The sequence below is a fragment of the Lagenorhynchus albirostris genome, chromosome 4 (genome assembly GCF_949774975.1).
Source record: "Lagenorhynchus albirostris chromosome 4, mLagAlb1.1, whole genome shotgun sequence".
In the NCBI taxonomy this organism is placed as follows: domain Eukaryota; kingdom Metazoa; phylum Chordata; class Mammalia; order Artiodactyla; family Delphinidae; genus Lagenorhynchus; species Lagenorhynchus albirostris.
Window position 1 is genome coordinate 116,868,551 of NC_083098.1, and position 11,799 is coordinate 116,880,349.

General features: G+C 47.4%; 1 protein-coding gene across 3 annotated transcripts in view; it reads left to right on the forward strand.

Moving 5' to 3' along the window:
• The window catches only part of HADH (hydroxyacyl-CoA dehydrogenase), a 47,555-nt gene extending 41,254 nt beyond the window's left edge, over positions 1 to 6,301 (forward strand). The window contains exons 7-9 of one of the 3 annotated variants that reach the window (XM_060148577.1): positions 4,350 to 4,466; positions 5,450 to 5,601; positions 5,872 to 6,301. In XM_060148577.1, coding sequence (XP_060004560.1) covers positions 4,350 to 4,466; positions 5,450 to 5,568 — 236 coding nt within the window. In that variant the 3' untranslated portion in view covers positions 5,569 to 5,601; positions 5,872 to 6,301. Of the gene's footprint in view, positions 1 to 4,349; positions 4,467 to 5,449 lie in introns of all 3 variants that reach the window. The other 2 variants (XM_060148578.1, XM_060148576.1) reach the window with 2 other exon arrangements.
• The last annotated feature ends 5,498 nt before the right edge of the window (positions 6,302 to 11,799 follow it).

Consider the following 11,799-nt stretch of genomic DNA (forward strand, 5'->3'; position numbering starts at 1 on the left):
GTTGAAAGTCATTTTCTTATCTTCTACTTTCCTCTTACCAGCAGTGGTCCTTTTCTAAACAGATGGAATCCCTTTAACCTTCACCATCACTAGCCACCTGGGAGGTGAAATTCGGAGGGGAGTCTGACCCCACAGGGGAAGTACTCTTACTTTGCCCTTGGCGGCACCCTCAGGACCCTGGAGGTGCTGGGGGTCATGTCTGCCTGCTGTTTCCCAGGAAGCCACACTATGGTCTGGGCTCCTCACACCTCAGGCTTCTTACCGTGTCCGTTCTGCCACCTCAAGGTTCTGCCCTCATTCAGCCAGCGCAGGGGGTGCTCACATGCACGCCTGCCACCCCGCCTCTGTTACCCTGCTCTGAGTGGCTGGCGGAACTGCATCCCTTCTTCTTTGAAACCTGAAGGCATTCTGGATTATCCCCTCTCGCTGCCATGTCTTTTCATTTGTCACTTTGGATTCCTCCCTGTCATCCCAGTCTCCCTGTGCCGGTCAGCCTGCCTTTAGTGAGGCTCCCCCAGGCAGCAAAGGATTTCCCGTTACCTTGTGTCTTTTCCAAACTGGTCTCCTCAAGTATTGTGTTGTCCAGGAGGGTGAGGAGACAGTGCGTGCAGTGCCGCCACCCCCCCCACCCCGGGCAGCAGAGTCAAGCCATAAAGGCAGTTCAGCCCAGCCTTTTCCGAACTCATTGTGGAGAATTTCTCTGGATGACACTGTCTTGGTCAGCTTGGGCTGCTATAAAAAATACAGCAATATAGATTGGGTGGCATATGAATGACAGAAATATAATTCTCGCAGTTCTGGAGGCTAAAGTCCAAATTGAGGGTGCCAGCATGATTGGGTATCTGGGCGAGCCCTCTTCTGGTTGTAGACTGCCTCCCATGGCAGAGAGCAGAGAGAGGAGACAGGCTCTCTTGTGACTCTGAGAAGAGCACCGATCCCATTCATGGGAGCTCTACCCTTGTGACTCTTCTAATCCTAATTCCTACAAGACCCCACCTCCTTATACCATCGCATTGGGGGGTAGTATTTCAACATGAATTTGGGGTCCATTACAAACACTTTTGGTATTCCCGAGGTAAGTGTGCCACTCAGACAGGTTGGCAGAATGCTGGTTTGAGCGGTAGAGGGTCGTCAGAAGGATGTGTGGGGCGTTAGAACAGAGAATCAGCTCCGTCGTTGTCCACTCGGGCCTCCTGGGCAGCTGAGCGTCTTTTCAGTGCACAGGCCCCCAGCAGCGCTTCCGTCAACTGCCTGTGGAGTCTAGCTGCGCTTCACCGCCCCCATCGCTGCTCTCTGGTGCTGGGAGCCTCCTTGCTTCTGCCGTGCCTTCCTCCCCAGTGCCCTGCAGCTTCTGTCCTCTCTCCTTCGTTGCTCTCATCATTCCCGCTGTAACCGAGGCCTGATTGGTGGGCTCGGTCACCCTCGCCCCTGGGGGTCCGGGCTCTCTCTGCAGACCTTTGAGCAGGCTGGTGCCTGGAGCAGACAGCTGCCCCCGTCAGATGCCACTGTGACTGGGTCCACTCTGGCAGCGTGGTGGGGCTGCATGGTTAGCTCTTCTCGGGTGACGCCCTGGGAGTGTCGTGAGCCTGTTGCCCAGGCACTGTGTGACATCCTGCTCACACTGTCCCTCCCCCGCCCAAGACGTGTTCAGCGGTTCCATTGTAGCCTACCAAATACGGTGCCCTCACCAGGGGGCCTTCTTTCTCCTCACCCTCTGCCTTCCTGTCATCACCCCACACCTTACTCCCAGCTTCTCACAAGGCCCCACTGCACTGTCCCCAGCGCTCCAGGCTGGATGTGATCTGTGTTGTCCTAACTCTCTGTACACTTTGCTTCTCCTTCGGGGCATGTGCTACTCTCTTCCCTGCCGCACGGCATGTGTCTCTCTTCTCCTACTGTACTCTTGTCTTCTGCGGCAGTATTTGGGTCCCCATCTTCATACCCCGCAAAGTGCTTGTGTAGGACAGGCTTTAGGTAGCTGTTGATGAATAAAGGAATGGTGGCTGCGCTGCGGTTCTGATCTCTTTGCTGTGACTCTGGTTTGTTGTTAATGCCAAGAATGGTCGGTAGGTGGTGCTGATGAGCCGGCAGAGGAAGCCTGTTGGGGCAGGTCCCAGGTTCTCAGGCCTGCAGAAGAGCTGGGAGTTCACTGAGGACGCCCTTCTTTGTTGTTCAGAGTTGGGGGCTCTTAGCTGGCGGTGGGGGTGGGTCCCATGAGCCTCCTAAGGTTGATGCTGAATTTTGTGTATACGTGCATTTTCTTTGGAGAAGGTGTCAGGTTCCAAGTGAAGTGCTTGATTCTAAAGAGTAGGAATTATTGGTCTAAAATTATTATTGGTTAAAATTATTGGTCTATACCACGTGTTGTTAACTCCCACTTGGCACACCGGTCTGTATTTTATTTCTCTCTCTTTTCTTTTTGCCTCTTTCACCCTGTGTTACTCAGAACAGAATTTTTAGAATTATACTGACTTTGTAAAGCTTTTTAGATTTTTTTTCCATGATGTGCTGTGTCTTCATATTATTTCAGTCAAGTGAGTCTCTGAATCTGGAATTACAGTTTTGACTCTAGGGTTTATTGTCTGTCTTGAATATTGATTTGATTAAATGGCTTTAGGTAAGTTGGAACCGTTATGCTATGAGATTTCTGTCCCCAGGGAGCCTATATTGTAATGAGGGGAGACAGCCTGTAGCGAATGAACCAATAGATAACATGTTAGGTTGTGATCAGTAATCCCCGAGAAAGATAAAGTCTAGGGGATGGCCGGAGTCCTAGCCTGGAGTCCTGACAGTTGCTAGTGTATATGCAGGGAGGAGGGGGAGGCTCTGATGCGGTGACACCTGAGCAGAGGTTCTGCGGATGGTGAGGACAGGTCACCAGTACAGGGAGCATCCTGGGCTGTCGTTGCAGCATTCTGGCCCGGACACCACGGAAACCTCGAAGTCTAATGAAATCCTCTCGGCATAATCCACTTATCAGCTGCCGGCTTCCTTTGTACGTGCTGTTCCTGCTCCCTGGAATGCCCTTCCCTGCCCCTCCCTGAGATTCTCTTCAGGACTGCCAGGACCCGGGCCTGGGTGGCAGTTGTGGTGAAGTCGTGGCAGTATGAGTAAATCTCTCCGTGTTTGTGAGTCTTCATGAATCCTCAGCACTTGTCATGATGAAATTTGTGCTTTACACGTCTGAATCCTCCCATTATACTGTGAACACTGGAGTGCTTGTCTTGTTTTTCTTTGTCTCATTCCAAGTCTCTGGTGCCTGATACATAACAGATATAGATAAAAGTTGAATGAATGAGTGAATGAGGCTGCCTGATAAGGCTAATGTGTATGTGATCATTTTTGCTCTCTTATGGCCTGAAGCTCAAATCATGGTTCTCAGGATCCTCTGGTTGACTAATCAGTGGAGTACTGATAATGTCTCCCGTAAGAAATAATTGGTTGGTATTTTAATCATCTTGAACCGCCTTGAAATCCTTTGGCATTACCTTAGTACTTCATATGCTTTTAAAAATAGAGTCTTTATGCATGTTAAGTAGTTCTTGTTCCTCATGTCTAAAAATCTGAAATATTTAGGTTGTGAAATCTCTCAAGTCTTTTATAGCTTTTTAATTTTATTTAGCTTTGGTATAATTGACCATTTCTTTATGCTTTGGAACAAAATTCTAGATAGACACTTGTGACAGGCTAGTCCTGATTTTGGAGAAAGGGACCAGGTTGTTCTCTGTAAAGACCTCTGTGACCCAGGGACATTATGTGACGGATAAAAACTCCAAGAAAAAGGCACTTGGCCCTTGACTCCTCAGCACACTTGCACACTTACATGGCAGTGCTCAGTCGGGTTTGGGCTTTCCTTTAAACATTATCGTGACTAAAGAGTTTGTGTGCATGTGATTCCAGAGGGATACTCATTACTTATAAAACCAGGAAATCTGGAAAAGAAAAATATACATATAATACATAGAAAAACAAAAAAAAGCCCATTTATCAATCAAAAACATGTCCTCGCTTTAAAGGATATTTTGGTAAGTTATTCCAGAGAAGGTGATTCCCAATCCATTAGAAAGTAACTAATGTTTCCAGGCCACTGGGGCCTTCTCTCTCCATGAACAAGGTTGCAGTGCTCTAGAATTCACCTCACAGAGTAACTTCGTGGAGTAGCTCTGAAAATCTTGTGACCTATTTGGCATTTACCTCTAAGAAAAATCTTACCTAAGCCAGAGTTCCTGACTCCAGATGTTTTTTGAATGTGCAAATATGTAAAATGCTAGTAATTCAGGGACTCAGCACGTGACCAGGAGGATTCTGGGAAGGATGGTGGTGACTCAGCACTGCCCTCTTCTGCGTAGGTGATGCGTCCAAGGAAGACATCGATACTGCTATGAAGCTGGGCGCTGGGTACCCCATGGGCCCATTCGAGCTTCTCGATTATGTTGGGCTGGATACTACGAAGTTCATCATGGACGGTAAGAATTGGAATTCTCTGTTGTCTGTCTTTTATTGAGTTGAGGTAGTCTCTCTCAACTATGAATTAAAGTATAATGCCTATTTAAACAGATCAGGAGTCTTAGTAGACCTTCCAAAGTCCTGCCCCACCAGCTTAAAGATTAAAGTGAAATGGCAGAAGGAAGAATGTGATTGCCTATTCTGCTCATAAGGCAACTTTTTTTTTAAACTTTTCATTTTGAAATAATTATAGATTCACAAGAAGTCTCAAATACAGCACAGACAGGGCCTGTGTACCCCTTTATATAGTTTCCCCCTGTGGTTCCATCTTATATCATAACCACAGTACAGTATCAAAGCCAGGAAATTGACATTGGTACACAGTCATTCTATCACATATGCTGATATGTGTAACCACTGCATTCAAGATGCACAGCCATTTAAAAAAGTGTATTCATTTTACTGTAGTGGCTCTGAAGACAGGTCTAAAATAGGAACCAAAATTGGGCTACCGAAGTTGAATGTACCTCATAATACCAAGTTGCACAAAGAATACTGACGGGAGGAGCAAGGAGGGCTCTGGTTTAAGCATGAACTTTTGAATTTTATGAGGGTACAAAATACCAGGGGCAGCAAATTCAGATTTGCTGAAAAGTCATTTCACTGTGTCACTGAGGGGTCCAGCCACCAGGTGAATGGGTTCTGTTTGTGACCCTGGACCTTTGGCATTAGCGATTCCCAGGAAGGGGTCGGATGAACAGGACGGCCATTGGTAGAGCTGGGCCTCGAGCGGCACAGCCTGGTGGCAGCACACCCGCTTTAGGGCTCATGCTCAGCCTTCCTTCTGCCTCTGCCGTTTTGGCCCGAGTGACACCAAGCCTGTGGGGCTCTCCCACATCAGAGTAAGGACCCTTCTCCCCACGCTCTGCCTCCAGACTTGCCCAGGAACGCCGAGACTTAAACCCAGCAATTCATCCGAAGCTCTTTTCCCTCCTCTCAATAGGATGGCATGAAATGGATACAAAGAACCCCTTGTTTCAGTCCAGCCCATCCATGAATAAGCTGGTAGCAGAGAATAAGCTTGGCAAGAAGACTGGAGAAGGATATTACAAATACAAGTGATGCACAGCTTCTCTGGCTCTGGGAAGAAGCCCCGTAAGCACGTACCAACAGCTCCCCAAGTGCCCAGGGGAATGCTCTTTGGTCAGACGTTCCCTCACACAGCACAGTCTGTTCGATGTGCATTTTGATTGTAATCTGTCGGAACTAATTATTTACAGTAGTTACAGTAATAGCCGATTCCTCCATTGAGAACTGATTCCCTTTTTAAGTCTGTTTATTCATTTCTGTGTATTTTCTAAAAAGCTTTACACCTTAGGTGCCTTGGAGTAAACATTTATTTTGAACCTTGTCGTTTTTGTAAAGAGTGTCCTGAACCTGAACTCATTCACTTGTAACGAGAGCACCCTGTGTCCGTCGTTGCCACACGGGAGAGCCGCGAGCCGTTGCCTCGTCGTGGTGTGTCTGTGGAGGGCTGCGTGAGCAGCACCTGCATCTCGCCTTTACCAGAACATGTGCTGCCTGCAGCCTCAAGCCTTACCCTACTTCGGGCGTGACGTCAGGTGTCACGCCTCGATTCAGCTCATCATCGAGATGCTGCTTCTGGATTGGTGGGAATACCTCCATGTGTTTTGTTTTTGCAGGAAGAGGTTTCATTCACCTCTGAAATCTGAGTGGTTATTGTCTTTTTTTTTTTCCATGAGAAATAATTGCTGCAGATTGATTCTAATGAAATGCAGTCTTTTATTCTGTGAAAATTTGAATTCAAATAAACATGTAAAATTTAAAATCATAATATGCTTAAATGGTTATAAAAGTAAAGGTTGGTAATTTAGGCAGAAGCTGTGCCATGTTCCTTGGCCTGTAGTCACTTTTTTGAGTGGTAATGGAGGGGGAGGAGTGGCAGGAGAGGGTGGTCACGTACAACCTGCCTGCAGCTGTCACTGCAGATTTCTTACCCACAGAGCAAGAATAAGGGCACAGAAAACACTTTTTAAGGAGCATCGGTTTCTTCTTTGCCAACAAAAAGAAACAGTGTAACATAAGCTTCTTTTAATCATTGGCTTGAGAAAGTGTCTTCCAAGATAGAATTTTGAAGCTGGAAAGAAATCAGAAACCCTGAGGTCCAGTGGCCTCATTAACAGAGAGCTGAAGTGATGTGCCCAAGGTCACCAGAAATTTTGTGGTGGAGCCAGGATTAGAACTAGGTTTCAGTGATTAAAAAAAAAAATACAAAAAAGCAAATTTGAAAATTTCAAACAGGACTGTCCCCAAAATGGGCATCCTTGTTTGGTATCCTGGGTCACAGTGCCAGTGGTTGAGAGATTTCTGCCCCCCTCCATTTCATGGTGGATAAAGGGGAGCTTATTCATTTTTTTTTTACTTGAATCTAACTATAGCATAATGGAAAAATTAATATGTACTTACATTTCTACCACACATAGAACCTGGTTTAGGAAACTTGTAGGTTATTCTTACAAAACATTTCCTAACGATAAAAGGAAGCACCTGTGACACCATCACCATTTCCATTACTTAAGGTTACCCTGTGGTCAGACAGCCCCCTGCTCACTCTCAGGCTGGCTCCTGACCTTTGTTTGACAGGAGCCCCGGGCTTAGGAGGGGCCTTTCTTTCTTTCTATTCTCTGACTGGAGTGCCCGCAGGATGTGGGCCCTTGTCTTGGAAATGGCAGGGCTCGCTCTTGACCACTGAATTCCAGGAAAGAGAGAACTCAGTGGTGTGACCATCAGCCTGCCGGGGTGAGGGTGGAGGTCACAGCCACCTTTCTCTGGCTGAGGGTTTTCAGCTCACTCAGCCTGCCAGAAAGTCAGAACACCTGGCCTCTGAAGATTCTTTTATCATTTTCAAAAATCCTGTTCCACATGGCATGTTTGAGTCCGGGAAGGAATTTTGAACATCTTCTTACACACAGGAGCAGAGAGCGGCTTTCTCAGCCCCGTCTCTGCATTCTTGGGTGAGCCCAGCTGCTGCCCGCCTAGGGCTCCGTGGGGAGAAGGGTCTCTGTGGTCAGGTCCTCTGCTTTCAAATCAGGACGCCTGCTGCTGTTTGCCACGGTATGTGTTGCAAACTGAGCCTCAGCAGGAACCGTAGGGGCTTGGGTTGGCCTCCACTGTGTTTGGCTGCACTTGTTCAGGAGGGAGGGCAAGTCCAGGCGGGGCTGTGGGCCTGGCTTCCCCGATGCTGTTCCTCCTCTATTCCCTGAACTCTCCTCCAGTCAGCGATCCAGGGATGTTTGGTCACATCTTGAACGTAATTACTAGATTTTTTAGATCAAGAGGATACTCTCCCCCCTTCTCTCCTGTACTCCCTTCTTAGTGATATTATTATTCCTATGATAGAAATGAAAATTTGAGATTAAAAGGAAAGCTGTACGATGGATGAAATAGCTTGTCGAAAAAGACTAAGTGAGCCTCTGAGCATAGCCATCACCTGGACTTCAATTATGTTTAGCCAGATGGCGTTCTCTGAAGGATAGTTTTAGCGCTTCTGAAGATGTCTTTGTAAAGTAAAAATTGTGGCCCTTTAATGTCCATAAGCTTCACTGTTAGTAGTTTCTCAGGGGGCAATGGTTGGCTAATTCTCTTTCTTTTTAAAAATTAATTTATGGCTGCGTTGGGTCTTCGTTGCTGCGTGCGGGCTTTCTCTAGTTGTGGCGAGCGGGGGCTATCTTAGTTGCGGTGCGCGGGCTTCTCATTGTGGTGGCTTCTCTAGTTGCGGAGCATGGGCTCTATCTAGGCGCGCGGGCTTCAGTAGTTGTGGCTCACAGGCTTAGTTGCTCCGCGGCATGTGGGATCTAAGTGGACCAGGGCTCGAACCCGCGTCCCCTGCATTAGCTGGCGGATTCTTAACCACTGTGCCACCAGGGAAGTCCTGGCTAAGTTCTCTTGGCATCAGTTGTAAGGTCTGTTTCCAGTTTGGGGACTGTTAACTGATGCAGCATGGGGGTAAGGCAGGAACGGATCTTGAAACTACAGTATAAAAATCTGGTGGTACAAAATGATTCCCCACTGGGTTCTGTTCTATGGTAAGTTTTCTGACTCTTTAACATGTCAGCTTTTAAAAGCTCATTTGAGACCCAGCCATTAATTGTTGGAGGAGGTAAAACTAATATGTTAGTCACCGCTTATACAACACGCACAAATTACACTTTCTCTCAGTTTTCAAGTTATAGTTGTCACACATTTGAAACAAGTTTTTGTCTTGATTTTAATCCCTTTAACATTTCAACCTAAGTAACTAATTGATTAAGTCTTAGCAGAAATACAAGGTGTGGCTGTAATTTTGTGGAACTAATTTTCCTGTAAACAGGCATTGATGGTACATAAACAGTAATCAAAAAATGCTTTGAACAATGGAAGCATTGCTGCGTTTTCAACCCAATTTGATTGTGTAAATTCTGTTTTTAAGATCACTCGATTTCATAATCACAGTTTTTATTTCTATGGCAGAACAAATTTTAACTCCTGAAAGACAGAAAAATCCCATCATTGATACTAATTCTATTCAGCGTTTTATTTAAAATGACCAAATGTAGCTGTTCCAGAATTCATCGGTATAAGTGATTAATACCATGGGCTTTGGAATGAAACAGACTTGGGTTCTAGTGCTCAGCTGCACTCTCTTTACCTATGTAGCCTCACCTCGAGGGGGCGGGGCGGGCAGTTGTCTTCTGGAGAAATCTAGCAGAATGGGCACAGTGATGGGGCCTACCCGACAGGGTTTCTGAGGACCAAATGAGATGATGGACGTCCGGTGTTGAGCTCATTGCCTGGCTCAATAGGCTGATCGTGACTGCCTCCCTCCTCTGTGCCCATTGGAGGGAAGCCACGGTTCCTCAGAACCTGCAGGCTTAAGAGCCTTTTACACTTGCGGGAGGGAGCTGAGTGACAGGGAGTCTTAGAGGTGAAGCTGCGGGGACAACTGGGTGAAAAGATAAGTGCGGGCGCTCCATACTCCACCCCGCAGCTGCTCCACAAGGGCCTCCCAAGCCTCGGGAGGGCCGCTGTCAGGGCTGATCCGGAGGGAGAAGCACGCAGGAACCAGCGAGCGGGCGAGGCGGCCGTCACCCAGGTGAGTTCCGTTTTATGTGTGAGCAGTAGACTGGAAGATTCAGGACCCCAGAAGGAAAGCAAGTGCGTAGGAGAGAGGGCCCCAAGACTCACCGAACACATGCAGAAGTCAGGGAAGTGGGCGGTGTAGGAACAGAAGCAGCGGCGAACTTCGTGCTCTCCTAGCGTTTGTCAAGGCAGAGCCAGGAGACAGGCCTTCAGGCGCAAGGGCTGTAGCCGCTGCTGGCCTGCAGGCCTCGAGTCCGCCAGAAACATGTAGCCTGTTCTCAGGCGGCCGAGCACATGTTATAAGGGAAAACTTAGACTAAGAACTCCCCGTAAACGGTCACTTTACCACGTTTGGAAATCCTGGGTTTAGAAAACAGGAAACTGAGAAACCACCCAAACAGGCCTGGGGAGGAAGGCGCGTTTCCGCGAAGTTTTCTGGTTGAAGCGTCTGAAGGACCGAACCCTGAAAGCCTCACTCTGGAGCCGCGTGGAGGTTTTGCCACCTACCCCTGGGGAGGGGGATTTCCAGAGCTCTAACACCTCAGTGTTACAGCTGCAGGGCAGCCCCCCCACCCATGGATTCGTGGCGGAGTGGGAGCGCCCTGGTTGGGCCCGGGGCCGTGATTGGCCCTCTGAGTCCAGAGGAGAGGCTGTCCGCCCTGAGGCCCGCAGGTGACACCTGCTTAACTGGCATCAGGTGATGCGTGAGGGAGGGAATTGGTACCGAGCTGCCTTCCCCTCCCCCCCAATCCTGCACAGCTGGCAGAGCTTAAGTGAAGGCACACACCTCCTCGGCTGGGAACCAGCCGCGTGCGTGTGTTGGTGTTTAGAGAGTCCGCTGCCCTTTCAGCACTGGGTTTCTTGGGGGATTCTGCCGGTAGCTGGCTCAGTGCTCTTAGGTCAGAGGCCTGTGTGAGGTCACGAATGCTCAAGTCTTGATTTTCTCTGTTGTCCTCCCTTGCCAGTTAAGGCTCGCACGTGTTAGGGGCTGACTCCTGCTAGCGTCGTTTTGTTAAAGTCACGCTAGTCTGCAGTGCCAGGGGCTCTGGGGACAACACATCTCTGTCGCGCTTCTTGCTGTTTGCAGTCCCTGCCCCATCCCTGCGCGTCACAGCCTCCTCGCAACTCTGTGCTCCAGGGCCTCTCATCACCACTTGAAATTCCCCATCCCTGCTGCTCTGGGAGAAAGGACTGGAGGGGAGAATAGACACAGTGCTCCTAACATTTCAGAATAAAAGTTGTGGTGGCCACAATATTGAGTGTTGCATTCAGGTTGAAAGCGCATGAAAATGGGCCAGTTGTTTTTTTTTTTCCCTTTCTATCAATTTTTTTTTAATTAAGGTATATTTGATTTACAGTGTCATGGTAATTTCTGCTGTACAGCAAATGATTCAGTTATGCATATTTATGCATTCCTTTTTCACATTCTTTTCCATGATGGTTTATCATAGGATACTGAATATAGTTCTCTGGGCTATACAGTAGGACCTTGTTGTTTATGCCTTTGATATATAATAGCTCACATCTGCTAATCCCAACCTCCCACTCCATCCCTCCCCCAACCCCCTTCCCCTTGGTAACCACCAGTCTGTTCTCTATGTCCGTGTTTCTGTTTCATAGGCAGGTTCATTTGTGTCATCTTTTAGATTTCATGTGTGATATCATATGGTATTTGTCTTTCTCTGTCTGACTGCACTTAATCTCTAGGATCACTTAATCTCTAGGACCATGATAATCTCTAGGTCCATCCATGTTGCTGTGAATGGCATTATTTCATTCTTCTTTATGGCTGAGTAATATTCCATTGTATGTATGTACCACATCTTCTTTTTATCCATTCATCTGTTGATGGACATTTAGGTTGCTTCCATGTCTTGACTATTGTGAATAGTGCAGCTGTGAACATAGCGGGGGTGTGTATATCTTTTTGAATTATACTTTTGTCCGGATATATGCCCAGGAGTGGGATGGCTGGGTCATATGGTCTATTTTTAGGGTTTTTTTTTTTTTTTTTTTAGTTTTATAAGGAACCTCCATACTGTTCTCCCTAGTGGCTGTACCAATTTACATTCCCACCAACAGTGCAGAAGTGTTCCCTTTTCTCCACACCCTCTCCAGCATTTGTTCTTTGTAGTTTTTTTTTTAAATTTAATTGTTTTATACAGCAGGTTCCTATTATCTATTTTATACACATCAGTGTATACATGTCAATCC